This window comes from Pseudonaja textilis, chromosome 2 (genome assembly GCF_049901715.1).
Source record: "Pseudonaja textilis isolate UNSWEBS1 chromosome 2, rPseTex1.2, whole genome shotgun sequence".
NCBI classification, from domain to species: Eukaryota; Metazoa; Chordata; class Lepidosauria; order Squamata; family Elapidae; genus Pseudonaja; species Pseudonaja textilis.
In genome coordinates this window covers 44,970,150-44,997,855 of record NC_141991.1, presented here as the reverse complement: position 1 = coordinate 44,997,855, position 27,706 = coordinate 44,970,150, and the positions used below count along the sequence as shown (strand labels likewise).

At 35.7% G+C, this 27,706-nt stretch overlaps 1 protein-coding gene across 1 annotated transcript; it reads left to right on the top strand.

Moving 5' to 3' along the window:
• Positions 1–262: 262 nt before the first annotated feature.
• Positions 263–27,444, top strand: TXNRD3 (thioredoxin reductase 3). The gene is made up of 16 exons (XM_026723207.2): positions 263–540; positions 8,933–8,993; positions 12,621–12,730; positions 13,409–13,528; positions 16,106–16,178; positions 17,213–17,332; positions 18,253–18,395; positions 21,459–21,574; positions 21,665–21,890; positions 22,049–22,141; positions 22,436–22,512; positions 22,999–23,155; positions 24,033–24,140; positions 24,355–24,450; positions 25,070–25,204; positions 26,226–27,444. The coding sequence occupies exons 1-16, from the start codon at positions 418–420 to the stop codon at positions 26,292–26,294; spliced, it is 1,827 nt and encodes a 608-aa protein (XP_026578992.2). The 5' UTR covers positions 263–417; the 3' UTR covers positions 26,295–27,444.
• The last annotated feature ends 262 nt before the right edge of the window (positions 27,445–27,706 follow it).

Below are 27,706 nucleotides of genomic sequence, written 5' to 3'. Positions count from 1 at the left end.
CCTCCCATTATTTATTCTCGACCGTATGCCTCGTTTCATTGAGCTTCCGAGGCGGAAAGGGCAGCGCAAACGACCAACTCCACCGTCATCCGTCTCGCTTTCCATCTGGCTACCATCGTGCGGCGAGCCGCCCGTCCGGTTTCGCCTTCCGCGAGTTCGCCCTCCCAGCCCGCCTTCTCGAGAACCGCCGAGTAAAACGTCATCTTTCCACCGCCGCTCCGCCTCCTTTCCGTTTTTCTCATTGGACACGAAGGAGGAAGGCGGAGTTAGGGGGCGGGGCTTCCCGCCGACCGGGCCGCGCATGCACGAAGGGAAAACTGAGCGCCTAGAGACCGCACAGTTGAGATCCTGCCGGCAACCCGCGCTGCTTCTTCGGCCTCCGTGGTGGTAGTGGGGTGTTAAGCGAGGGCCCCCGCCATGCCGCCTCCGGGTCAAGTCCGCCTCCCAGATCTGGATGCGGTGAGGCTCCGCGTCCGCAGCCTGATCAGCACCCACTGGGTCATGATCTTCAGCAAGAGCTACTGCCCCTTCTGCAGGAAGGTGAGGTGGGGGGGGGGGGGGGGGAGAGAGAAAGAGAGGAAGCAGGGGTTGCCGTGGCAACGATCCTGCCGGGCCCGTCTTGCCGCCTGAGGCCGCCGTTTCGGTTTCCGCTGGTGTCAGGTCGGTTGGGGCTTCCTCGCATTGAACCCCCACACACACATGCTCGCTTCCGTTGCTGTTTCCCGTTTCTTCCTGCTCTTGAACTACCATATTTCTTCTCTCCCGGAGGCGTTGTGCAACCTCTTCCGCTATCTCTGGAGGATACATGGCGCAGGCTAGGCCCTCCTTTCCAATGCTTTCTCGCCAGCAGGCTCAGGCGGGCGGGCCGGCCGGCAGACGGGGGAAGTGACATAAATAGGGCGTCCGAGTTAACCTCTCAGTCAAGGCTCCGAAGTAATAATTTGGCAATGTAAACTTTTGTGTAGGTTGCAGGCACCAGGCAAGAAGAGACCAGGAGAACATGCATTCTGGTTCCCTCTTGGGCAATAAGCCAGCTGGGTGACCTTCGGCCAATCACTCTTTTGAGAGCCACACAGCATGGGCTTTGTAATATTTGAAACATGGTGGCCAAGGCTGTGAGCCCTCAGAAAAAGGACAGTGCCAAACCACTTTTGAAGTTTTGCCAACAAAAAACCCCAAAACTATAGGAACTTGTGCAGGCAGTGCCAAGAGTCAACACTGATGATTTTTGAAGACAAAATAGGAAAAACCCGGATCTCCTTAGCTTTACCAAGTTTTGTCCTAAAAGCTAATTCATCATCGACCTCAATTGGAAATTGCAGGTGGAGTGATAGTCTTTTATTAAGGAATGTTGTGCTTCGCATTTTTTGGAAATAAGTATTTCATTGAAAGGACATAAAATGTGTCCTTTGACAATTGGGCAAATGTGTGCTCACACATGAAATTCCACTTGTATTTACATAGCCTATTTGTCATGCTTATGCCTTATGTTAAGATGTTCAGAAACATTTAAAATATTCAGAGGAGAGAAGGTGCAATACTTGTATCATAGAAACTAAAATAATGGTAATTAAGCATGGATTAAAATACGATACTATCCAATCTGGGTCGGTTACCAGAGGTTTAGTCTTTCAGTCATTCTGGTAAGAGAGAAGCTCCCTGAGGATGGGCTCCAGCACGAGTCCGAAAGCTTGGAAAACTAAACCGTTGATCTTGGTGACTGACCCAGATTGGATCCTGCAGTAATATCCTGGGACATGTATATTTGCCTTTCTTTGTAAAATATATATTTTTCATTTTTTCCCTTTAAGTGTATCATTTCTGAACTCTCACATTCAAGTTGTTGAGATAGAGATTTTCTTAATGGAAATAAGATTGATTGTGGCAGTAATTAATGTAAATGTTAATTTAGGCAAATAAGTATATGATTAAACAGATTCCAGAGAAACAGATTGGTGGAATGAAATGTTGAATCCCTTCTCCGATATTCTTCTGATCTATTGCTGGAAGTGGAATTTTAATTACTAACAAGCATACATGATTCCACTAATTTAGTAATTGTTGCAGGTTCTAATTATGGCTAATTTGTAAAATAATACTCTATATAAAAGAAAATCTGGGAGTTATGAAGAAACAGCTTATTATTGAGTAACACTGTTTGTACAACAGTTTGTCTTGTTACAACTCTTGCTAATATGATACTGCACTCTGTTGGGTGTAGCTGTGGGCCTAGGAAGACGTTAATATAATGAGTCATGATGGAAATTCAAGTCTGTGGCAATTAAATACCATCATGATATACTTGATAGGACCTAATGTGAATAAGCATTGAGTAGAATATATTAATCTTGCATTATCTCTAAAGAAGTAGAAAATGTGAGCTGGATAAAGAGAATAAAATTATACAAGGAAAAATACTATAGATTATAGAAATGTAAACTCAAAAGGCAATATAAGGAAGAAATTATACTGAATAAGAAAAATATTAGGCTTAAGAAAGTATAACTACATCAAAAGGGCACAGAGTTTTTCATGCTTCACTTCTGAATGGCTACATTTAAACTATAGGTGGAACCAGATCAAAACCTAAATATAAATAAGTACAAATTAAAACAACTAAACACAGTTAATCTCATTGTGAAATAATTTTGGGAGGAGCTTTAAAGGCTATACTAAAAGATTTCAGGATATGCAGATGTTTCCCGGGTCAAAATAGTGAGATGCAAACTTTTTGCTAATATTGACAGTATCAGTTCCTTCTTAGATAGGATTCCACTGAATCTTATTTGCATGCAGTTAAAAAGATTCTCTGCTAGATCTTTATTTATTTAATAATGACATTAAAAAAAATCTTATAAGTGAGGTTTCTTTCTGATGGCTTAATTGGATTAAGAATCAATTAAAAATGTTTATTTGGCCTAGTACTAAAAAATATGGGGTTATTTTATTATCTTACAAATGTCCCTGAAGGTTTAAAATAAAATCAGTTAAATGTCCTGAATAGATAAGTATGTGTTGAATTCAGAAATACTTATTTCCAAATCTACCTAAGAAAGTTTAATTGCTTTTATAGTTCTACTTTTGTTATGTTCATATTTTTCATAATACAGAAGAAGGGGTATTTTTAACAAATCTTCAAAAATAGGTAGGGTCATGAATGAATATGGTACAATTCTGTATATGCAGCACTGGATAATAATAGAAAAATAGCTGTATTTATGTTGAATTGTTTCTCTCTCCCTCCCACCCTCTCTCTGTGTCAACAAGTAAGTATTGATGTGAATTATCATCAATATGTAAGTCTCATGGATCTTCCCAATTGTTACATATATAAAAATTCTGACCGAAAATACAGAAATGGAAAGTACCCTCAAGATATGAATAGAACTCATCAAATCATGTATAGCCAGAGTGATCTCAACAACAGAAGTCTTCAGTCATAGTCTTCAGTTGCTTCCATTTCCTTCATCCAGCAATAGTATTTTGGCCGGAGGGAAAAATATGCATTTGAACTTTTCCTGTCTGTTTTTTAGTTAACTGCCTTTCTATTTTTGATAGTAGATTTTCAAATGTTCTTGTTTCCCACAATTAAAACATTTCATTTTTTTTCTTGCTATCAATGCTTTTACCCTATCTCCTTTAGCTGTTTATCAACATGCTTGGTTTGCAATTTTCCTTGACTAGTACCATCTCCAATAAAATACTAAGTGTCTTTTAGGTATGGACAGGGATGGGATCCTACTGGTATAACTACCGGTTCTGTTTATTAGCGTCACATGTGCATGTGCAAGTTGTGCCAGTGCAATTTACGACCTGCTGAGCTGCCCGGACAGCTGAGCAGTGCTGCGTGCAAGCACGCAGTGGTTGGAAAAGCCCTTGTTTCCTGCTTTTTCAACTGCAGCTGCGTCGCACAAAGCAGCTGCAGTTGAAAAAGCAGGAAATAAAGGTCAGATAAGAGCGGGGGTGGGTGGGTAGGCCAGAACAGTAGCAGAAATAGAACCGGTTCTATGTCAGCTGCTCTTCGGAGCAACCGGTTCTACAGAGGTGGACAGAACCGGTAGAAACTCACCCCTGGGTATGGAGATGAAACCATAGACTCTCCCTCCAAGTTCTCTTCAATTTGCAGTTTTAATGGCTGCATTACTTGTACTACAGTTGTTTGTAATACACAGTGTGCTGGCACAAAATGGTAAAGCTTTTCTAATCCAAGTAGTAAATATCTTCCCATACTTTATCTCTGGAACCTTTTAAATACTGGTTTAGCAAACAGTTTAGATACTAATATTTAGTATTAGGCTACTTAAAAACCCTACATTTTCACTCTGCTAAGGAATTAAATCAAATTATTTTCTTACTTGTGCTTGATATAAATTATAGTAACTGGCTTCTAGCCATATTTTAGCTTATATCACTTAAACCACAAATTGGAAGCAATATTGTTGCTTTGCTGAGTTTCCTCAATTGTTTGTATGCTCTGGTGCATACACAGCCCATTAGCTTTACAGAAATTTTATCTGCATGCAATAAAAAAACTGGGATCCAAAGGCTGGGTGGGGAGACGCATTTTCATTTTTTTTAAATCATCCACATTATTCTGGCAGGATCCACAATCCTGCAGAGAAAAATTTCAGAATGCTGCAGAGGGAATAACAATCTTTATATTTGATGTATAGTATTTATGAAACTTCCTTTTTCATAGATGGAACATGTAAAATTATAAATATATTTTTGCTTGCCATGTTAAAAGATGAATGTGTGGTTAATAATAAGAAACCCATTGTTTATTTGAAACACTACACATTGGAAAGGAAAATAAGACATATCTTAAATTTTAAGATTGTGAAAACCATCTGTTGCTCGGACTAAACCGATATGTATATATATTTAAATAAAAACCCGTCAAGTCAACTTAATGTTGCAAAATCCTAATTTTATCTTCAAAACTTTAGGCATGAGAGCAAACATTTAGATTGCTATAGATTTTAAGGTACTTGAATTGGTTTAGAGAATTTCCAAGGCAGTTTTTGAATTAGCATCCTGCTACTTCTAAGAAACTACTGTTTTGGGTTCCTTAACATATTTTAAGTGAAATAATTTAGGAATTAATTTGTTAATTGATAATAGATCTTTATTGCTATTACTGCTGAATGTCAACTTGTTGGCTAGATTGTACTATAGTTTGGGGGTAAGCTTCATATATTTGCCATCATTTTAAGTCTTCTGAAGAAACAAGAATCAATTGCAATATATAACTGACTTTTAGGGCTATACATATTTCAGAAATGATTCCGAATAAGTGCTTTGGAATTTGTGCATACTGCTGGTATATGAGCTTAGTCCAGTGATCAAAGCAGTTGAATTTTTTTCCGCAGGCTTTTGTGGAAGTGAAATATAATAGAGATAGTTGCACAATTTATGACCTGTGCCAATTCCCAGTGCTTCCCCATTTTGGGCAAAACCACTTGAAACCACATATTAAATAAAATGTTTAAGAAGTTAAATTATTTTAAATTATTCTTTAAAGTACAGAAAAAACAATTGTATTCTATCCCCCCCCCAAAAAAAAAAAATCAGTTAAAACTCCTGGTCATATTAATAGAAGAAACTGCTATTACCCATAGACCTTGAAGATTATCCAGAGAGTACCTGTATAAGACAGAAAAAAGTGATACTGGTAATTAAATCAAAAGAACTGCTGTTATAAGTATGTAAGTTTAAGAACTGTTTTAAATAAGTTAAGTAAACATGTATACAGTAGATGGCATTCTGAAAATGGAGGTGGCAAATAAGGTTCATTACGTAAATACCAAGCATCAATTAATTTATTCTCATTCCATACATTCAGAGTACATTATAACACATTTAGTTCTATTTTAAAGACTTATTTTTAATAAGGAGGTATGTTCTCATTTTCTGTATGTTAAATTGCTGAATGGTTGTGCTTGTATTCAATGTAAGTTATTTCTGGTAGTTTAAATTGCAGCTTTAATTTTCTGCATCTAACATCTCTATTTCATAATCAATAAAAAAGAGTATTTTTCAAAGCTTTCAGTATTTTTCAAGGGTCAAATTGCTGCCTACAGTTAGCCCTTGAGCTCCCACAGTAATTGGGACCAGAACTGCATGGTGTCACATGACTGCATCACTTAGTGATGGCAGTCCCAGTTGCTATTGTAGCCTCAGGCCCGTACAGGTAGTTAAGTGAGAACCGCATATGACTGTGATGTGGGAAGAGGTGTCTCAGACAAGCAGGCTGGTGAGTGAGACCTATGTGCAGGCAGGCACTGTGGAACATGGGCAGTAGGTGGAAAAGTAGTGGGAATAACTTGTGATCTCCTGCCAGCTTCCCCATTGACTTTATTTGTGGAAAGCCAGCAGGGATGGTCACAAATGCTGTTCATGCAACTGAGGGACACCGCAACTGTTGTAATTGTGAACTGGTTTCCAAGTGCCTGAATTGTGATCACGTGATTGTGGTGATGCTGCAATGGCCACAGCATTACAGACCAGTCATAAGTCCCTCTTATTCAGTGCCATCGTAACTTTTAAACATTGCTGATTGTATCCCGAGGACTTCCTATATTGCTTATTTCTAAAGAGGTCACAGATGTAAAAGCAATTCTGTACTTCATTAACATCATAGGTTTTTAAATATAGTGTACAATTAAGGTATTTTTTATGAATTGAAACAAAGCCTTTTTTTTTTTACTTAAAACCATTATTTCTTTAAATTAGAAACATTTGCAGAACTTTATTGAACTTTGGATTGATCAGACAAAAGGCAACGTGCAAAAATATTCTTGTAAACCAGTCAGTTCCTTTATATGAGACATATAATATCATATCCAAGATAAAGTATTGATTTCTTTGAGAGATTGATCGTTCAGATAACAAAACAAGTGACATTCATTTATGTCATACAAGAACTTCAGTTTCACCTCCCTTCTGACTCCAGAGGAGCATGGAATGTAGTAAATTGTTTTATGGCCAAATTGCTCTATCATTCTGAGATTAACTATCATTTTATCTGGAATAGTTTTGTTTTTGCTAATATTAGAGTGTGTAAATGTCTTTAATAAACTGTTGCTATGTATAAAGTAATTACTAATTTCATTTTAGAATTAACCAAGAGCTTTAATTAGAACTTAGTGGCAACCTTCCACAGCTGGAACATCCACAACATTCTTTTTCCTTCAAATTCTCTCCTCTAGAAAGCTATACTTGATAAACACGCCATTCTACTTCCTGCATGGGAGTTTCTATCCTTAGTCCTCTTTCCCATTGATTTTGCTTATGGGAAACTAGCATGGAGTGCTGGAAATCACAATCATATGACCACAGCTGTGATGATATATATATAGAGTGGGCGCAACTTTGCAAATGCATCTGTTATGAAGATCCTTGTAATTTCAATTATAAGGGAGTAATGGACTCGTGATTTTGTATATAATCTTTAAGCAAGCAGATTTTAAGTACATTCATTTAAAAATGGTTGTGCTATGATGCACAATTTGAACTAATTGAAGATCACAAACAGACGAGAGTTTTAGTAGCATACAGATGATGTAGCACAGGCTTGTCCAACCCGCGGCCCACGGGCCTCATGCGGCCCAGGTCACCTTGTAATGCGGCCCAGTGCCCACCCCAACCTTTGTGCCAGAGTCAGCGAGGAGGAGGAGGAGAGGCAGACGCGAGGCGAGGCGAGCGCCAAGCCAAGCAGCAACAGAAAAGGCGGGCGCCGTCAGAGCACCACCTCCTGCTGTTGCCGCCACAGCCACTGCTTCTGCCCCCGCTGCCACTTCTGCCCCTGCCGTCGCTGCCGCTTCTGCCCCGCCGCTGCCGCTTCTGCCCCCGCCGCTGCTGCTGCTTCTGCCTTCCAGTCCTGCCTCATCCAGCCCGGCCATTTGCAGGAGGAGAGGTAGGCGCGAGGCGGGCGAGCTTTCTCCCCCAACCCCCGCAAAATTTGGCCGGAAAATAAACCATGATAAAAAACCGTGATAAAAAAACCGTGATAAAAAAACCGTGATAAAAAATAAATAATTTTTAATAAATAATTAATAATAAATAATAAAAACATCTCACTAACTTCATTTCCAAATAAATTTAATATGTTAACTATGTTTTCTATGGGTTTTTTTGGATGATCAGGTATTGTTACTGTTATTTTATTTTATGTGCGGCCCAAACCAAATTTTCATCTTCTAATGTGGCCCAGGGAAGGTGAAAGGTTGGACACCCCTGATGTAGCAGAATATTGTTGGAATGTGACCTTAGATTAAACTGCTATGGGGAACAACAGTATTTTATGGGTACAAAAAGATACATTGTTTATCTTAGAAGGGTGCTTGTATCAGTAAAAAGGGTGGATTTAGAGTTTCTTAGAAGAACAGAATGTATGCCTAGAAGAACTGAGTTATCTCATAGTAAGATCGTCCCATATTGATATCAGATCCCTCATTCCTGTAATAAAGGTTTTGTTATAAGGCTGACATTACTCTGCTTTTGTAAGTCTTATGTATCATTTCTAAAAGGTGTATAACCTGTAACTTAGTGACCCTCAGGCCTCTTTTGCATTCTTCTGGCAAGGATCCCAGTGATCACTGTAGTTGTACCTGCAGATAAAAGATGCTTTATTGCATCTGTTTCTAAATGCTTTGGCTCCTTATTTAAGTGAGCATTTTCCCCATACTTTTTAATGGTTACGTGTATTTAAAAAACAAGCTAATGATTTTGTGTAAAAAAAATAGACAATGATCAAAACTGGCATCCCTATGTATAGTATATTTTAAGCAAAACTGTAGGCTGCAATTACTAAGCAATTATTTATTTATTTGAAATGCTTGCTTAATCTAAAGAGCAGCGTTGTTCCAAGAGGAGCATAAATTCTAGTTTTATGTCTTCCTATTTCCTTATCAGAATTTATTTTTTACAGGTGAAAGATCTCTTTCGTACTCTGGGAGTAGAATATAGTGCTCTGGAGCTTGACAAGATTGGTAAGGAAAATATCAGTCTCTATTTACAATTCAAACTTCCTTCAACTAGAAATGTGTAATAAAATGCTACAACTCTTCAAGACTTTGTTTTGAACAGATAGTTCGTAAAATTCATACTGAAACTTTCTGTGAATTTCTTTCACCTCTGGAATTATACAGTTTCTTCTTCCTAGCATATTTCCGCAAGTGCAGGATCCACTTTTCAGATCATTGAATGCCACTTTGCATGGTTAGCTGCATCTCCAGGGCACAGGCCTGCGGCTTGAATATCGTTGTTGAAGGTGTCTTGCCATCTCTGTTTTGGACACCCTCGAGGTCACCACCCATTGACTTATAGTGGTAGGCAGTCTTGGCAACGGTGGAAGGTGCCGCTCTCCAGACATGTCCATACCAACGGAGCCAGCCTTCTCTCATCTTCTCTATAATTGGTGGCACACCAAAATGTTGTTGAATAGTGTCATCTGTGATGTAGTCAAGAAAGGAGATGCCTGAGCATTCGCATTTCCATGGCATGGAGATAGCAGTTGTACAGTCCCTCCCCTACCCCACCCCAAATGTAGTGGTTATTTGATAACTTGTTAAAAATAACTTCAACCAGAGTCGTCGTGTCCCGTTCCCCCCACCCCCCGCAAAAAATGGTCCCTGTGCACAGGTTTTTGTGTGCCTGTCAGGTCCCCTGCTTGTTCCTTTAAGCAACTGAGACTGGAATACTGCAAATCTGTGCCAACTGTTCAGCCTCATTTTAACTTTCTAAAATGTCTCTGTGGGGGAAAAGGGTGTGTTGCAAGTGGTTGTTTTCTTTGAGAATGTGGAAAGATTTATAACAAAGCTAAAGACCAGCAAGGATGATAGGGAACATTCTGTGGGGGAACAAACATTCTAGTAAGCCAGTCACCATTTGTGAATGGACAGGTCTCTTCCTCAAAAGTACAAATGGTTTATAGAAGCATCCATGTTACGTTCTCATCAAGGTAAAAATTTGGAAAACTGTAACTTTCAAAGAGTTCAATTATTAGCAATTATTCCTTATTGTAGTAAGGAATTAGATTCCATATTAAGTTTGTCAGAATGAGGTGCGCTCCATAGGGACATGTCTTGCATGTCTTGCATGCAATAACATGCTTTAAATCATATTGATTCTTAATCTGTTCAGTTATATTAATTTGGCTTATAATAATATTCAGTTATATTAATTCTGATGGGAATTATGATTTTAGCAGATATCTGGCACATTTTGCTGTATTGAGTAGGTTAATCAAAATGGTTAGACTTCTTTTAAGAGCTGTCAGAATAAACATTTTCAGATAACATGTAAATTATCTTTATTATTTTATCATATATTCAGACTAAACTGAAGATTTTGCTTTGTTTCTTTTATATGTTATAGGGTACACAATATAACATTTTTTTATCACATTTTTCTCCACAAAAGAAAATAATAAATTATCTAAAAATGTTTTTCAAACATACTGTGCTGCAGTTTGACTTACAGTTCTCCCGAAATATATTTTCAGTGTAAAAATAAAATAATGCACTTGCCATAAGAACTTGACTGAAAAATACCAATGCTTTGAGGAAATGCTTTCTTCGTAAGCTAAAATTTCTGTCCTATGTTGAAATATATTTATGGTATTTCTCTTTAGTGCTTCATCTTTTGTTTGGTGTTATCTGTTTAAGTCTCGGGTGTTACTGTATATATTAACTGAGAAACCAGCCAGATGAGACAAGCAAGTTCTTGTCTTCTGTATAAATGCCGGATGTGGTAACTAAGTTGGAGGCTTACAGAAACCATTTGAACTGTATCTCTGCATTCCTAGATTTTGAATTCTGTAAAACAGATTTTTATCTGTTAGCTTATTTGTGTTTTAGCGGCCCAAAAGTAGTTGATTCTAATTGTATTGACCCAAACTAGTATATTGCAGAACAACTCACTCCTAAACACTACTGTATAAATCCGGTGATGGAATATTAAATAGGAATTATTAATTCCTAATAAATTTGTAGTGCAAGAAAATACTTTTTAAGAAAGTGATTCTGCTCAGAATCTTATAGAGAGAGCAGACTAAATGTAATGCTAGATTCAGAAGAAAAGTAGAATGGTCTGAATCTTTCTTTTCCACCTGTCTTCCTTGTTTAGTTGAAGATTTGGTAAAGATTTTGAGGTATTTCGTTTCAATTATATTTTATGTGAATTGTGTTTTGCCTTATCCGAACCTTAATAAATCTGATTAATTATATCTGTTTTCATTTTATCAAATCAGTTTGAAACTGGGGCTTAAAGGTTTTTAATATTTTGGATTACTAGACATAACTGGGTTTATTGAAAACAAGCTCAGAAAGTTAGTTATATTTTAAAAGTACACTTCATATAAGTACTTATAACTCCTTGCTGTTTGTATCTTCTAGGAATTGTTATGAGCCCAGAAGCATTCTTAAAAGTAAAAATGAGTGGTGATTTTATTTTCGTTTTTCCTTTCCCTACCCCACTCCTTTTTTGTTAATTACAAAGATCCAAAACTATGTTTTAAAAAATCTGGAGAGTTTGGCAGTTACAATTATCAAGAGTAGAATTCAGAGATGAAATGCTATCAGTTCGGCCCGGTTCACTCGAGCTGGTAGCAAAAATTGCTACCCAGTGGACCAAACAGGTAGTTAAAAAAAAGGTCCGATGATCCGCTCAGAGGAGAAAGAAGAGAAAAGCACAGGATCAGCCCTCCCACCTGCCCCAGCGCTTTTCTGTTCTTTATCCTTTCAACTGATTGGTGCAGCAGAGCCTCAGTTGGTGTTTGGAAAAGTGCGTGCCTGCATTACGTGCAAAGTGGGCGATCACTGAACTAGTAGGGGAACTGGTAGGATCCCACCGCTGGTGGAATTGGTATACTAAGCCTTTAACATTGTTTTGGGAATCCGTGATAATGAAGCTGTCCTGTTTTTACAAGCTATTGTTGAGAATAACTACAATATATGAAGCAAAATTAGTCAAGATGGAATTGTCTGTCCTTTTTATGATTAAACTGTATAAGAACAAGAACAGTAATGCTTTTTTTTTCTAGATTTGCAGCATTTAAATGCTACGAGTCTGAAGTCTCAAAGCTGTTTTTTCAAAACGCAACGAGACTTTTTCCCTGAGGAAGACATATTACTTCTTGTCCAAGAAGCTTCATTAGTTTTGTCAGGATGGTGGAGCCGATGAAAAGATTAGTTCTGACAGGACTAGTTTGAATTAATCTTCCAATGCTCCCAACATCCTGCCATAGCCAATGAAGCCTCTTTGATGAGAAGTGAAACATCTAAAAGCGTGAGTGGGGGGAGTCCAGTTGCCTTTTTAAAAGGCACATTTGAGACAGCTGTGACCTGAATGACTGAGCATCTCCACAGAAATTTACAAGTCTGAAAGACTCGTTTATTGGTAGACTTTTAAAACATATTTCAACTTTAGATTAACCAACTTTTAATGTGTTTTCAGTGAGTGAAGAAATACTTTTATTAATTTTTTCAAGTCTTGATTTATAATATTATCTTGATATTTTAATTTGAGACACCTTACTACTTTAATGGATCTTAACAGGCTGTGTAGTGCTCTTTATGCTGCATAGCAAATAATCTTTTCCCTTTTATTAATTCTAGATGATGGACCTAGTATCCAGGAAGTATTACTAGAATTGACGAGCCAAAGGACTGTCCCCAATGTGTTTATAAATGGAAACCATATTGGTGGATGTGATCAAACTTTTCAAGTAATCTTCAACTTCCTTCTCTTATATATGAATATAACTGTGACTCACATTTTTAAGCAGTTCCTCAGATTACTTTTACAAATTCTGGTTATTACTGAAATGAATTATTGTAAGGAATAGCCTGCTCACTTATATAAGTTGTGTGCATACAACATATTTTTTTCTTTGTAGATTGAGAATGTAGTATTTGCTTTCCCTAATATTATCTTTTTGTGTTATTCTCTAAAGCTATAGATTACATTAGTTGCTTAAAAATGAATTTTCCAGTTGTAGTTTTTATTATACAGTATTTTAAAGCTCAAGAAAGCACTGATATTCAGTATGGTTGCTGACTTGGTTAATTGCACTCTGTTAGCTAAACAAACCTTGAGGATCAGCATTAAGATTTGTCTAGTGTCCTTCTGCTCATAGAAGTAAAGTTTATATGAATATAAAGGGAATGAAAGCACTTTTCAGGTTTCTTTTTCTACTAAGACAAGCCTTAACTTTTCCAGAGGATCATCTGACTTTAGAAGGGGAAATTGTAAAAGTCCCTTTCATTTCCAGAAATCTGGGATCAACAAGCCAGCTCCAAAAGGAAGAAACCCATTAGATATAATCGCAACAGTTATGCATTTGAAGTTTAAGAAAACTAATAAAAGCTTTGTCCTTTTTCAATAAGCCATGGTTTTATTGCAGATTTACCACAATGGTACCTTGCAGAAGCTCTTAGGGAATGGAAAGTGTGAAGAGATGGAATCATATGATTATGACCTAATTATTATTGGTGGTGGTTCTGGTGGACTTGCTTGTTCCAAGGTACGTACTCAATGATACTTCTATGTTTTAGGATTTTTTTAAAAATTCAGATTCATCCTATTGGTAATGATAGATAGATAGATAGAGAGATATTCGTTCATCAGTATTCCATATTGATGTTGAACTGATAGGCAAATCAGTTTGCTTACATCATAGTGTTCAAAAAGCCCTTGGGCAGATCAAGTGAAGCTAGAGTCCTACAGAGAGTCCTGTATGTAAATTTCACTAAATAATATGAAACGTGTACCTTAGTCACTACACAGGTGCACGTGGATACAGATATTCATGTATTGGCCTTTTTTGGCTTGGTCATTTCCATATTGAACTATAATTTTCTTCATGAAAATTTTAACAATTTAGAGTTATAGACCTATATGTTGCAAACTCCCTCCCAAGCCCAAGTAGTGTGATGCTACTTCGTTGTGGTGATAGTGCGTATTCTTGGGAAGGATGAGTGAAGAAGAGTGCCAGAAATGTATTCCAAGAACAATCATGTTCAGGTAAAGGAAATTGTGAAGGATATTCCATCTGCTCAGGTAAAGCAAGTAGTCACCTATATTGGGCATCACGTATATCAAAAGATGCTGGAGGTAGAATAGCACTTTACTGGTCATGGCAAAGGAATCATTTCATACTGCTCAGGAGAGGGCAGTAACAAATCACTCCTATATTTTATTAAGGACACCATATTTAATACTGGTAAGGACTCTTGAGAATTCTGTGAATAGCTAAAAAAACAAACAAAGGTAATAGAGCAAATTAAACCCAGTGCTCTCACTCAACACAAAAATGACCAGGTTCAAATTATTATAATGTAAACATCTCTTGAGAAATATGTAACGCTGGGAAAGGTTAAATGAGAAGAAGAGAATGAACAGCAGCAAGGTGGATGGACTCAATTACAACAGTGATAGGTGCACTGTTGGAAGACAGGAAGGCAGATACAGAAAAAAATCTACATCAAGGGTGTCAAACTCAATTTCACTGAGGGCCCCATCACAATTGTATATGACCTCAGGGGGCTGTGGGGGCCCAAGTGCACTTCCAGCGAAAATGGCTTCCCGAGCTCCGTTTTCAGCTGTGATGGCCTCCTGCAACCCACTGCCAGTGAAAACAGCTCTGCTTTCGCTGGCAGAGGCACCGCAGGCCGGTCCATCACTATTTCCAGGATGGTCCATATCTAAGCACCTTGTAGGCTAGACCAGCCCCCAAGCCTTGAGTTTGACACTCTATATGGTCACTATGAATCAACAAAGATTTAATAGCACATAATCTTGCAAAAATTGGCTTATGCTTTCTAAGCTTCAGTATGTATTGTTTATCTTTTTTTTTCCTTTTAAAAAATTGGCCCTTTGTACTTTTCTGTATTTCTTGGAGGCCGTGAGGGAAAATAAAAATGTATACCGGTCAGGATGAAAATGAATAGAAGAAATGCAAAAAGCATCATAGTTGCCTAGGATACCTTAGAAAATTAGCCTCAGCAGCCATTTGAGAGCGATAGGCCTTTTCCCAATTCCTAGTTATTTTAATCCTTTTGTAACGCTAATTAAGGTTCTCTTTTTTCTTCTTCATCGTCTTAATTTTTCTTTTTTGCTTGAAGCAGGCTGAAAAATGTCTACATATTTTCTTACGTATTGTATGTGAGAGAAAGTTTTATATATATACTTGAGGATAAATTAATTTCATAAATGGATTAATTATTTGCAACAGTGGCTTGCAAAGTCATAAAAAGTTAATATAAAACAATTAAAATTAAGAGGGATTAAAGATTAAAAATCTTTAAAATTAAGAGGTATGTGTTCAAAATCTTATTATTCTGAGGATACTGTTCCAGCCATTCTAGAGATGATCCAGCAGTCTTCCAGAAATTAACCCTCAAACCTGAAAGCTGTTTACAATATTCTAGATACCCAAACCACTTTCAGAGGATTAACTCCCCCATAACAAAACCCTCAAGACCACTCCAGAATGTTCGGGAGTTCCCCAGAATGTTCTGTTCCCAACAAGAAAGATATCGGCCTGAAAGTACACTGCAAAAAAAGGAGATGATCAGGACAAACATTGCTATATTTACCTAATTGAATTAATGACTTTTAAATCTGTGTTTAATCCCTCTTAATTTTAATCATTTTATATTATCTTTTTATTACTTTGTAAACCACTTAGAGTCAATTCAGCAGTGAGATGGAAGCATATAAATTTATTAATACATATATATGCTTAACATATACATACCCATATACACAAGTGGGTAACTTGCATATGTTTATCAGAGAAGGGAAAATCTCCAGGATTGGTTTTTATTAGATTTAATAATTCAAGGTTAGTAATGTAAGGAAGCTGAAAGTTCACAGAACTTCTTTCTGTATTTATATATTCTACTTCTGTTTTTGTGGAACCATGTTTAATTCTATTTATCACTCTTTTGAATAAATCTGATACATGCTAAATTGACTCGTGAAAGCCTACAGTTGGCATTTTATTTTAGTTAGTGACTATTGTTATATGCTGTAACTCTTAAATTCTATGGTTTAAAGTCATAAACTGTTCTGCTTATCTATTTTTTGTTCTTTTCAGGAAGCTGCCACCTTAGGGAAGAAGGTCATGGTTTTAGATTACGTTGTGCCAACACCATTGGGTACTACATGGGGTATGTTTCATGCTTGCATTAATTTTATTAATGCCACATTGCTTAATTTGCTGACTTCCCTGATTCTGTTTATGCTAAATGATTCAGTAAAATTACTGTGTTCTAATGAGTTCACAGATGTGTACTTCTTTGAGAAAACCATTGGTCAACATATTTCGATTCTCATTCAAGCTTATTTCTATTGTTATAATTACATAAAAAAGCAATTACTCATATAGCTATTTTTTGTTATTTAAAAACATTTTCTGCAAATATGGAAAGTGGTTTTTTTCTGATGTATTAAATCTTCTTGGATAGGTGCTTTACATGTGGATATATTTGGTATACTTTGAATTTCTTCTGCAATGTTGCTTCCTGATTATGCATCATGTCACATATTTCTTTGCTAAATGGGTTTAACATTTTAAAGAGTATAATTACTCTTGCTGTTATTATATAAGCTTTATGAATATGCAACCTATACGTCTCTTTCCTAGTGACTACCTAGACAAGGCAATGTTTGGGGGGAATGTGTTTTGCTGTTACATTACCAAACATTACCAATGAGCTTTGTCCCTAATAAAGCGGTACTAGAATCCAGTCTCTTTGGGTCCAACTCAGTGTTTTTAACTGCTAGAGCAAATAAGTTCTCCATATAAGTGGTATTATAGTTTGGTATAAAGTATTGTAAAGAAGTATTGTTTGCTTACAATAGAAAAACATGATCAGAAATGAGTATAGGTGATTTTTTTTAATTATTCTCTCATGTTTAAGCCATGTTTTCACTCATGCTTACGTGCTAGAATTAATTATACCATTCTGCTATTACTTTTTTTCATGGTTCCTGGAATAACATTCCCCCAAAAGATTGTATTGCCTAGGCCCTCCTCGGACCTAAGATAACCACTATTTTTCATTTCCGTATAAGTACATTAAAAGTTTTTAAATATTGAAAGGCAGCTAGGATGGATAAACATGGCTATGCATCAATGATAACATTACTTAAATACTTACAACATTAAACAAAACAATTAAAATAGCATCTTCCATTTCAGGGCTTGGTGGTACTTGCGTAAATGTTGGCTGCATTCCTAAAAAGTTGATGCATCAAGCAGCTTTATTAGGTCAGGCACTGCAAGATTCAAGAAGGTTTGGCTGGGAGTATGATCAGCAAGGTTTGTGAATATATTTTTTCTGGCAAGATAAGAAGTCATGATGCTAGAATGTAAAATTTTGCAACTAATGTAAAACTAAGTTTGTCTCTTCATTGAATATTCTCAAACCTGGCAATCTGGTCTGAATAGACTTATTCAGTACTTTGCCTCTTAAAAAACAATGAATGTTCTTTTATCATTCATATGTATGTATATGTATGTGTATTTTTCCCCATTCAATAGTATCTTTATAAAAGACTGCCTGGATTGTCCCTGTTTTTCAGAAAGTATACTAAAAGGTGTACTACCTGTATGCATGAATACAGGTAATCCTCGATTTATGACCATAATTCAGCCTAGAACTGCAACGTAAGTTACACTGGTCATTAAGAGGATCGCCAAATGACTCTCTCCAGTTTTACATCCTTCTCAGCAGTGATCATTAAGCCACCATAATGGTCATAAAGTGATCACTGCAGTCATGAAGGAAACACTGCTATTGTTAAGCAAATACCTGCAATAGGACACTTTTTACTAAAAATCAGAAGTAAATGCTGGTTTCTGGCAAAAAAAAATAATCATAAATTGTGGTCATATCATGTGGGGCTCTGCAAATGGCTGTAAATATAGACCAGTTGCTAGGAGCCCAGAATGCTATCATATGAGCACAGGAGGTGCTCATATTATTACTTCAAATCTGGATTATAAGGTTCCAATAAGTGACTGGTCATATGTAGAGGACTAGTGTGTGAGAGACAGACAGACAGACAAATAGTTGTTTGTGTATTCAATATGATACGATTGAGTTCTTTCTAAAAGCATTTGGATTTTAAATATTTTCCAATTAAATATTGCACTGTACTTGTACAAGCTTGCTATAAATTATATGAATTAATCTGTTTGCATACTGTTTTACCTATGATTCTTGTATCTTTTTTCAGTTAAACACAATTGGGAAACCATGGTTGAAGGAATTCAAAATTACATAGGGTCTTTAAATTGGGGCTATCGGGTGGCTTTACGTGAGAAGACTGTGACATACCTTAATGCGTATGGAGAATTTATTGGACCACATAAAGTCAAGGTACTTGCAGAAATTTACATAAGTTTTAATCTTCCGAAATTGGCTGTATCTATAGGGTGTATCAGAAGTCAGGCCCCCATAAATAATTTATTACATAAATTTCATTAAATATTCGGACTGGTTGCCAATCTGCTTCTAAACATATTCATTTGATGCATGATATTTGAATATTCCTAAGTACAGTAATATTTTCTTTGAAAATCAAAAAATCATGAAACATTGAAATTGGCCTGTGGAGTCTGGCTTTTGGTATAACCTTATGTCTAATACTAGAGTAAAAAGTCAATAAAAAAGTGAATATGGGTTAGAAAAACTTGAAATTTGTTAACCTTGCTTGCAGTTGCAGACTACATTATCTTAAATGTGAAACAACTCAAAAGACATTGAATCTATAAGTAACCAATCTTATATATATAAAAGCGAAATACCACTCACGCATCATCACAAAATCTTCAGAACCGTAAAGCTTACAAACTTGAAATTTGGCATGTATGTTCCTCTTGCTTCTAGATGCTCACTAAGGAAGGATTTTTCGAAATGACCATCAGAGCATTAGTATATTATTATTAACATGCTCTGATGCTAAGGAGTTCTACTCCTCCTCCCCACCTGAAAAGAAATTTGCTCCAAATGCAAAACAGAAGCAGAGGAGTTTCAGTTTTAGTTTCACAGCAGCAACCAGCTTTAGTACCAAACAGTTGAGCTAAGCCACGGCCATGCTCCTTGCTCACACAGCAAATACTGTTTCATTTTCCATGTTTCCAGTTTCCAAACAGCTCTCAACTGTCTCACACACTGACAAGACGCTAGCCAGATGAATACCGATGGATGCTGGTAGACAGAGGAACAATTTTTCCCCCTTATTTTCTTTCCCCAAAACTAAGCCCGATCACATAGTTTCATAGCAAACCTGGTAGATACATGAACATATTATAATCAGTTTTGGAGGAACTTGTAGAGAATAAGTACAAAATTTTAACTAGAGCTTTGCTAAAAGGAAAATAGTTTTAAGATTATTATATCTACCGCTTAAATTAATTTATTTGCAAATTGATGTTACATTATACAACTTTCATTGCTGATCTTATTATATGCATTTGAATGAGATGTGTTTCCAACTGCTGCATTAAATTGAAACTGCATTTGGTTATGAATATTATTGAAGCAAAGATCAGTTTTTAAAAATGCAAGTATCTGATTATGTTGCTGTTGCTGTGCTTTGCATGTTAATGTACATTCTGTTTTTATTACTTGAAAGAAGTTAGAGTGGTGAAGCTCTATATACGAATAATGTAAAGTAGTAAGAATTCAAGAGGCTTTCTATACACTTGAAAGTAAGAAAATGAAAAAAGACATTTAAATTTGAAACAAAATTTGTGAGCGATTCCATTAAAACTGTTATTGGACTAAGTCCATTTTAGGCATTGTTTCAATAAAGAATGAGTACTTACAGTAAGAAATCCAACTAAGTACGGTAGTTCTAAAACTAATTAGAACAAGCTTGAAACCCACTTGTTCCCATTATGATAGCATGCAATTAGATAAAAATGTTTTGAATGCATATGAAGAGAGAGATTAATACTACCTTCCTACACTAGTTACACAACTTTGATTTTTCATATGCATGTTTTTAAATTTAGAATAAATCAAATTGATAATTTCTGTATTGATTCTTTTATTTGTTTACAATTTTTTATTTCTCTTTGTCCTCTATAAACAGGAGGGCTCTATGCATAATGAAAAAAATATTCCAAGTTTAAAATTAAACAGCACTATTCAAAATATTCTATCATAACATAATTCACATTGGAATTAAACTCTAAACTTCTCATATGTCCCATACTGAAGAAGTTAAAACAAGTACCTTATGTCAGTCTTTTTTGTTCAAGAGTAACAAAAATAAGTACGGTGCCTGTCTCCTGCTTACAGAAAACTTGGTTAAGAAAGTGACTATTTATTATAAAATTTAAATATTTTTCAATCCCTGTCAGAAAGAGTTGAAGCAATGTTTAATTTTCAATGAAGGATTTACATCCATATATGGACAACATAGCAACATCAACAATATACTTATTTAGTTATTGGCTAGAGGCGTATAGAGAATTTGTGTGTATAGTGTATGTGTCAAATCCACCATCTTTGGTTTGGCGCCATATTTGCATTCTGCTGTCAAAGGACATGGGGGAGGAATGGAGGGAACAAATGGGCAATAAACATGTATGCATTTTTGTGTGGGAATTTGGGAGGGGGCATGAAAGCTGAAGAAAAGCAGATCAATGTGGAACCGCTTGGTACCAAGGCATCTTCAAGGCCATTTGCCCTGAGTGTGGAAAGTAACCAGCCCAAATACCTCAGCATTTGCAAAATATCCTGGCATTGGCTGGGTTTGGACTTTTCATGGGCGGAGAAAAGGACTGAAGGAAATGGTTTTGTATTGTGGCATGGGAAACTCTGATTCCACCTGACTTTACTGCAATCAGCATCTCTAGTAAAAGTACCTTTCACTTCCACCAAATAGAGTCAAGGGTTTTTTTCCCTAAGGGATCAGACTGTGTCAGGTCTGACACTATCAGTACCTGCTTAAAAATCACATCAAAAATAAAGCAGCAACAGTTTTTTTCTATGTCATCAACATAAGATTGATTGATTGATTGATTGATTGATTGTGTGCCATCGAGTCATTGTAGAGTCCTAGCAACCACATAGATTGCCAATCTGATCTTAATCTACTCTTTCAGGTTTTCCAACTGTGCATTCATTGCCACAGGAACTGAGATCCGCCATTTTGCTACTGTTTGTCCCTTTACCTTTCCCAGCATTAATGCTTTTTCTGAGAGCTAGGTCTTCGCATTATGATCCAAAGTAGGATAGTTTGTATGTAAGACAGAACAAAAGAAAATGATCAACTTAAGCACAACATGTAGTAACCTTTGAATGTTTTATGCCCTATGTAAAATGTTTTAAGAGCAGGACGTAATAAGTACATGCTTCTGGAAATAGATTTTTGAAAATATTTCCTATTTAAAAGGATAGTAGATGTGATGCTGTGATTCCTTTTACAAGGCAATCAACAGAAAAGGACAAGAAACTTTCTATACAGCAGAGACATTTGTTATTGCTACCGGAGAAAGACCGCGATATTTGGGTATCCCAGGAGATAAAGAATATTGTATCACGAGGTCAGTTAAAATGAAATCATTACTTTTTTTGTTTGTTTGACATAATGTATACTTTTTTTAATAATTTACATTAATATTTATTCTTTTCAGTGATGACCTCTTTTCCCTCCCCTATTGCCCTGGAAGGACTCTAGTTGTGGGAGCCTCCTATGTAGCTTTAGAATGTGCAGGATTTCTTGCGAGCCTTGGTTTGGATGTCACTGTTATGGTGCGCTCAATCCTTCTTCGTGGCTTTGATCAAGAAATGGCAGAGAAAGCAGGTGCCTACATGGAAACACATGGAGTAAAATTCATCCGAAAATTTGTTCCTATTGAGGCAAGTATTGTTCAGTGTAAGGGTTTTTTTCCTTTCCAGTATTGGGTAATATAAGCATAAACAATGGTTTGATTTGGAATGGCTAATATACAAATCAGAATAAAGACTATAGCAATACAGTATGCTGTAGGTTTTTTGTTTGTTCTTCTTCCATACAGATTATAAAGCTGGAGGATGGCATGCCCGGAAAACTCAAAGTAATTGCAAAATCCACTGAAGGATCACAAGTAATTGAAGGAGAATATAACACTGTAAGACACTTTTGCCTTTTGGTAAATCTTAGAATAGAGTTTAGCAATAGCTTCCCATTGCAGTTTTTGCAAAAATCATTGTACTTTTGTTGTTATTGAATTGCCCCCTTTAATTGCTAACATCTTACCATTAATAATGTTAAAGAAATGAATTATGAAAGGTTGCCAACACTTTTTGAATTTGTTTTATAGCAAAATCTATTGTGCTTTTAAACAAAACTGCTTCAGACTATGCAAAAGAGTTCTTATATAGGACTGCCACACTATATTTCAAACATGATTCATTTTATTTAGGTTTTGATAGCTGTTGGCCGCGATGCTTGCACCAGGACTATTGGCTTGGATAAAATTGGTGTGAAAATGAATGAAAAGTAAGTATTTGAACTGTTTTGCTTCCTAAAAACCTACTCATAATATGTTTCAAATTCTATTAAAAAACAAAAAGAATACCTTCCACATGTTTACTTAGAAGTCCTGAATTATAAGATTAACTACTGAATCTTAAACATTGTGATCGTAATTAGTTTTAGATTAGTTCAGATTATGACTGAACGCTTGCAGTTTTTATTGCCAGTAATGAAAATGCACAACTGTTTTCAATTTTGAAATTTGTCATATTTTTTATTTTGTTGATTTTAGATGAGTATTATGATTGAAGTGAATTAATTCCACTTCCTTGAATTAATTTTCAATTTGTTATAGACAAACTCTGAAATTATTTACATTGGTAACATTATTTGCTTGAGGAACATATTAAGCATAAATCTTTAGATAAAGTATGTGTATGTGTGTGGGGGGGGTGCAGTTATGTAATGGAGCTGTGATTTTCAGTTGTTATCTTTTCCTTTCATAACAAGTAATGGGAAAATACCTGTGAATGATGAAGAACAAACCAATGTACCTTATGTCTATGCGATTGGGGATATTTTGGAAGGAAAGCTGGAACTTACACCAGTTGCCATACAGGCAGGCAAGCTATTAGCTCGCAGGCTTTTTGGAGGAAGTTCTGTAAAGGTAAATGTATTTTCTTAGTCATAGTAGAGAAAGACCTTTAAGTTTAGACAAAAGGCTGGCAATCTTATATTCAGGAGCTTGAACTTTCTATTGCACTGGATTTTAGTATAACACTTAATAATTTTGGTGGAAAGTACAACTAATCTGTTTACTGATTCTAAATTTAGTTGAAATGCAGTACATCAGTAGCCACTGTTTTTCAAAATGAAACTAACAAAATTTTATTTATTTATTTGAATAAAATCTAACACAGGACCTACATAGTACTGTATAAATTCTTATGGGAGTAGAACTGGGAGGAAGTCTATGTTACTTCAATAATAACATTCAGAATTCAAATTAAATTATATTATACTGTCAGGCCACCATGCTTAGAAACAAATAGTCAAAAAGCAAAACATTGAAGTCTCTCAACTTAAGATTTGCAATGATTAAAATACTAGCAATGATTGTAATATTTTGCTTTAGAAATCATATTTTTAAAGTAAAATAGTAAAATCTGACAACATTATATGTAACATTGTATTTATTATTAATTTTTAAAAAAAATTACATAAGGAACTTCTTTCTGTCTGATCTACCATCACTGCTAAACAAGATAAAAATAAGCTTGGTCCACAATATCTCAACTTTTTCTCTTGCATAAAGTTTAAATATGTATGCATATCCTTCCTAATGTCCCTAAAGGAGCTGGCGGGGGAGGGGGGGGAATTTTCTGCAAAGTTGACCACTATCTGTACGTTTGGTCTTGAAGTATTTAGGTATTTAGTATTTAAATATTAAGTACTGATAGCATTTAGTATGTAAAGTACAATTGTTGGCTTCTTTCCTATTATTCTTACATGTTTTGAGTCCTATTTTATGCTTCAACTTTTAGTGTGATTATATTAATGTGCCAACTACAGTGTTTACACCTTTGGAATATGGTTGTTGTGGCTTCCCAGAAGAAAAAGCTATTGAACTATTTGGACAAGAAAATATAGAGGTACATTTGAAACTTTTTATCTGAACATAAAACATGTATAACACATTGCCAGTCATGTAATCCATCATACTTTTTAATTAGCTGGTATAAAACTGTATGATCTGTTGTAATCTATGATGTTGCAATGTAATGTGATATAAGTTATACCATTGATGTCAAATACATAGATTTTAAAAAAAAACCTATATAACAGCTGAAATTGGTTTTTCTTCAGGTATATCACACTTACTTCTGGCCACTTGAATGGACAATACCAAATAGAGACAACAATACCTGTTATGCAAAAATAATCTGCAATAAGCTTAACGATGTATGTATTTTGTTCTAAAATAATGTTTTATGTTCATATCTTCAGAAATGAATGTTACGTGTATTTCTCTATTGTTATTTACAATTAACCTGAAATATTTGCTATAGGTTGGATACAGAATTCTCCCTTAAGCAGAAGGGTTCTTTCAAAGGCCTGAGATCTAGTAGAAGTGATTGTTAAATTAATTTTTGCTGCCTCCCATTATGATGAAGCAGTTGTTCCATTGGGGAAAAAGATCATCAAGTAGAACATGATATTGGTCAATTTCAATGTTTATTTTATTAGTATTATCATATGGAGAATTTCATTCTTTTTCTAACACCTGATCCAAATCTAATTGTTTTGAAATACCATTATATATAAAGCTGTTAATATACATATTTATGTAGACTTCAATATACACATCTATGTAGACTTTTATTTAGAATTGATCTTACGTGTTCCAATTTTTTTAGGAAGTAGATTAAAAGTTAAAAGTTTCTGTTATTTTCAGCAAGATTTAAGGGCTAGTGTATGGAATTTCATCATTCTTTAGTAGGATAGTAGTAGAAAGGGGGGGGAATGAAATAACTGATCTCTATTCTTGTCTCTTCCTCTACCTCACACCTCCTAATTATAGAACCGTGTCATTGGATTACATGTACTTGGACCTAATGCTGGGGAAATAACCCAGGGTTTTGGGGCAGCAATGAAATGTGGTATCACAAAAGAATTACTTGATGACACAATTGGCATACATCCAACTAGTGCAGAGGTAATAATTATAGTGTTTTTAAATACTGCTTAAAAGATGTTGAAATATACGCCCTGTTGTTTTCTAGAACAATAGTAATCATTTCAGGTTGAATTACTTGCTGTTTAGGTGTCAGCAATGCCAGGTAAACTATTGTGATAGAAATCACAATGAGATAAATTAACCCCACTTCATTGTGAAGGTGTATTGACAATATCTTGCAAATCTTGAAAGTTCAACCCTTCTCCCACAGTCTTTTTTACAGCTCCTTTACAACTAGAGACTGTCTTTTGCCCTGCCCACTATCCATCTATGGACTATACTCTCTCTTACCTGACTGTTTCTTTGGCAGCTATCTTTGCCCATTCTTCCAATGTCTTTCCACATGCTATTATATTAGGAGACAAGATACTATAGTGCATTAATCTTAAACAAGAGTGGTTTTTTTTAAGGAAAGGAAACTTGGCTTAATACCGGTAATCCTCGACTTACAATCACAACTGAGTGCAAAATTTCTGTTGCTATGTGAGGCATCTGTTAAGTGACTTTTGCCCCATTTTACAACATTTCTTGCCACAGGTAAGTGAATAGCTGCAGTTGTTCGATTACTAACACAGTTGTTAAGTGAATCTGGCTTCTTCATTGAGTTTGCTTGTCAAAAGCTTGCAAAAGTAGCCAGCTGACCCTGGGACACTGCAACCATCATAAATATGAGTCAGTTGCCAAGTGAGTTGTTGTAAGTCAAGGACTACCTGTATTGATAGCAAGAGAATATTCATTCCACGCATAGGCATTCTCCCACATATACTGTAGGTACATATCCACCCATTTTCTGTTACCTTTAATTCTTCTCTGTAAAGCCTGGCCTTGAATATTTAATTCAACATTTTTAGAGCGTCTAGTTACATTGAATCAGTGGAGGCATTAAGAAGTAAGATAGGGATACCCATGTTGCTGTTCATATATATTTATATATAATTGAAAACTTCTTATATGCTTTGTTGTTAGGATTTTAATCTAGTTCTATTTCGTTCTCTTACAGGTATTCACTACAATGGAAATAACCAAATCTTCAGGAAAAGATATCAGTCAGAGTGGTTGCTGAGGTTAAGCCCTGCTGTTTAAACTATTTTCTGATAGGCCACTTACCTATTGGAAGTTTCATAATGCATATCAAATACACGGGTAAATATGTAATATTTGATTGTAGTATTTTAATACTACAGGTGGATGCATTTCTGAAACTTCTATAAAAGATGGTGGTCTTTGTCAGAAATAGTCAAACAGCAGGGTGAACATTAATCCCGACATGATTAGAATGGCACGCAAGTGTATTTTTGAAGTTATGGCTCTGAACCTCATCTGGAGGCGAGTCATGGCTGATGATTTCTATACCAGTTGGGAAAACCTATTCGTCCAGTCAAACAAGTAGAAAAATTTCTTTCAGAGAAACTTCTTTATTGCACAGGTGAAATTTTTTAGTAGTAGTGGTTTTGTATGAACACTCAGGCACAGCTGAATGTATGGTTGATATAAATTTTGCTAGCATCCCATTAACTTCATTCAGACATTAGTGCATTTTGTTACTTGTTAATATGAATGCTGAGGTTTGTTTGCATTTTTTAAAATAAATATTCCAGTTCATTTATTAGAAATCTGTTAATGCATTGTATTCCCCTGGGCATTAAAGTTCCAACGACATAAAATGTAGCATGTGTTCTTTTAAAATAAAATTCCTATAATTCTAGTCATCAGAAAAAGCATTGTTAACACATGAAATTATATTTACTAATTTTGGGGAACAATTACTATTTTGGCATTTCTCTTTAAAAAAAATCTTCCACCCCCATGTTTATCTATTCTAAAATATTCCCAAATAAAATTGAAACCATCCATTTATGATATTTTCTGTGTATGCAGTAAGTAAATAAAGGGAATGTATTTGGTTAGGTTGCTACTTTATAAGAACATTGCCTCAACTTTTCCATAGCAGTGAGAATTAGATTTTGTGCTTTGTGAAATTCCTATTACAGTACATAGTTTTAATCTGCGGAGATCTCCTTGGCAATCCTCTACTTGGGATAGCTTGAGGAGGTTAGGTTTAGATGTCCAAATATGTATGTTCTAAATGCTTCAGTTCAAAAATTGTATCACATAAGTGAGTTTTAAACTATTATGCATCATGGAAAGAAGTCCAATAAATAAGCAATGTTATGTATGTAAATTGTTACATTCATTAAAGAATGCAGCTTTTGCTAAAATAAGTATGCATTTGTATTCTTCAAATCAAAAACTTTTGATGCCAGGAGGGATGTAGATGACTTTTTTTTACCATGGGATATAAAATAGTACTTTGTGTTCTGCCTGAGGGGCACAGGGATCTGGGCGGTGATATTCAGATATAATTAGAATGGATGAGACTGAAAGAATTTCATGTTGAGGAAGATAAATTTTCAATTATTTGCATTTGAAATTGCAAATATTAATTTTGCAGTGATTTAAGACGCCAGTTTTGTCTCTTAA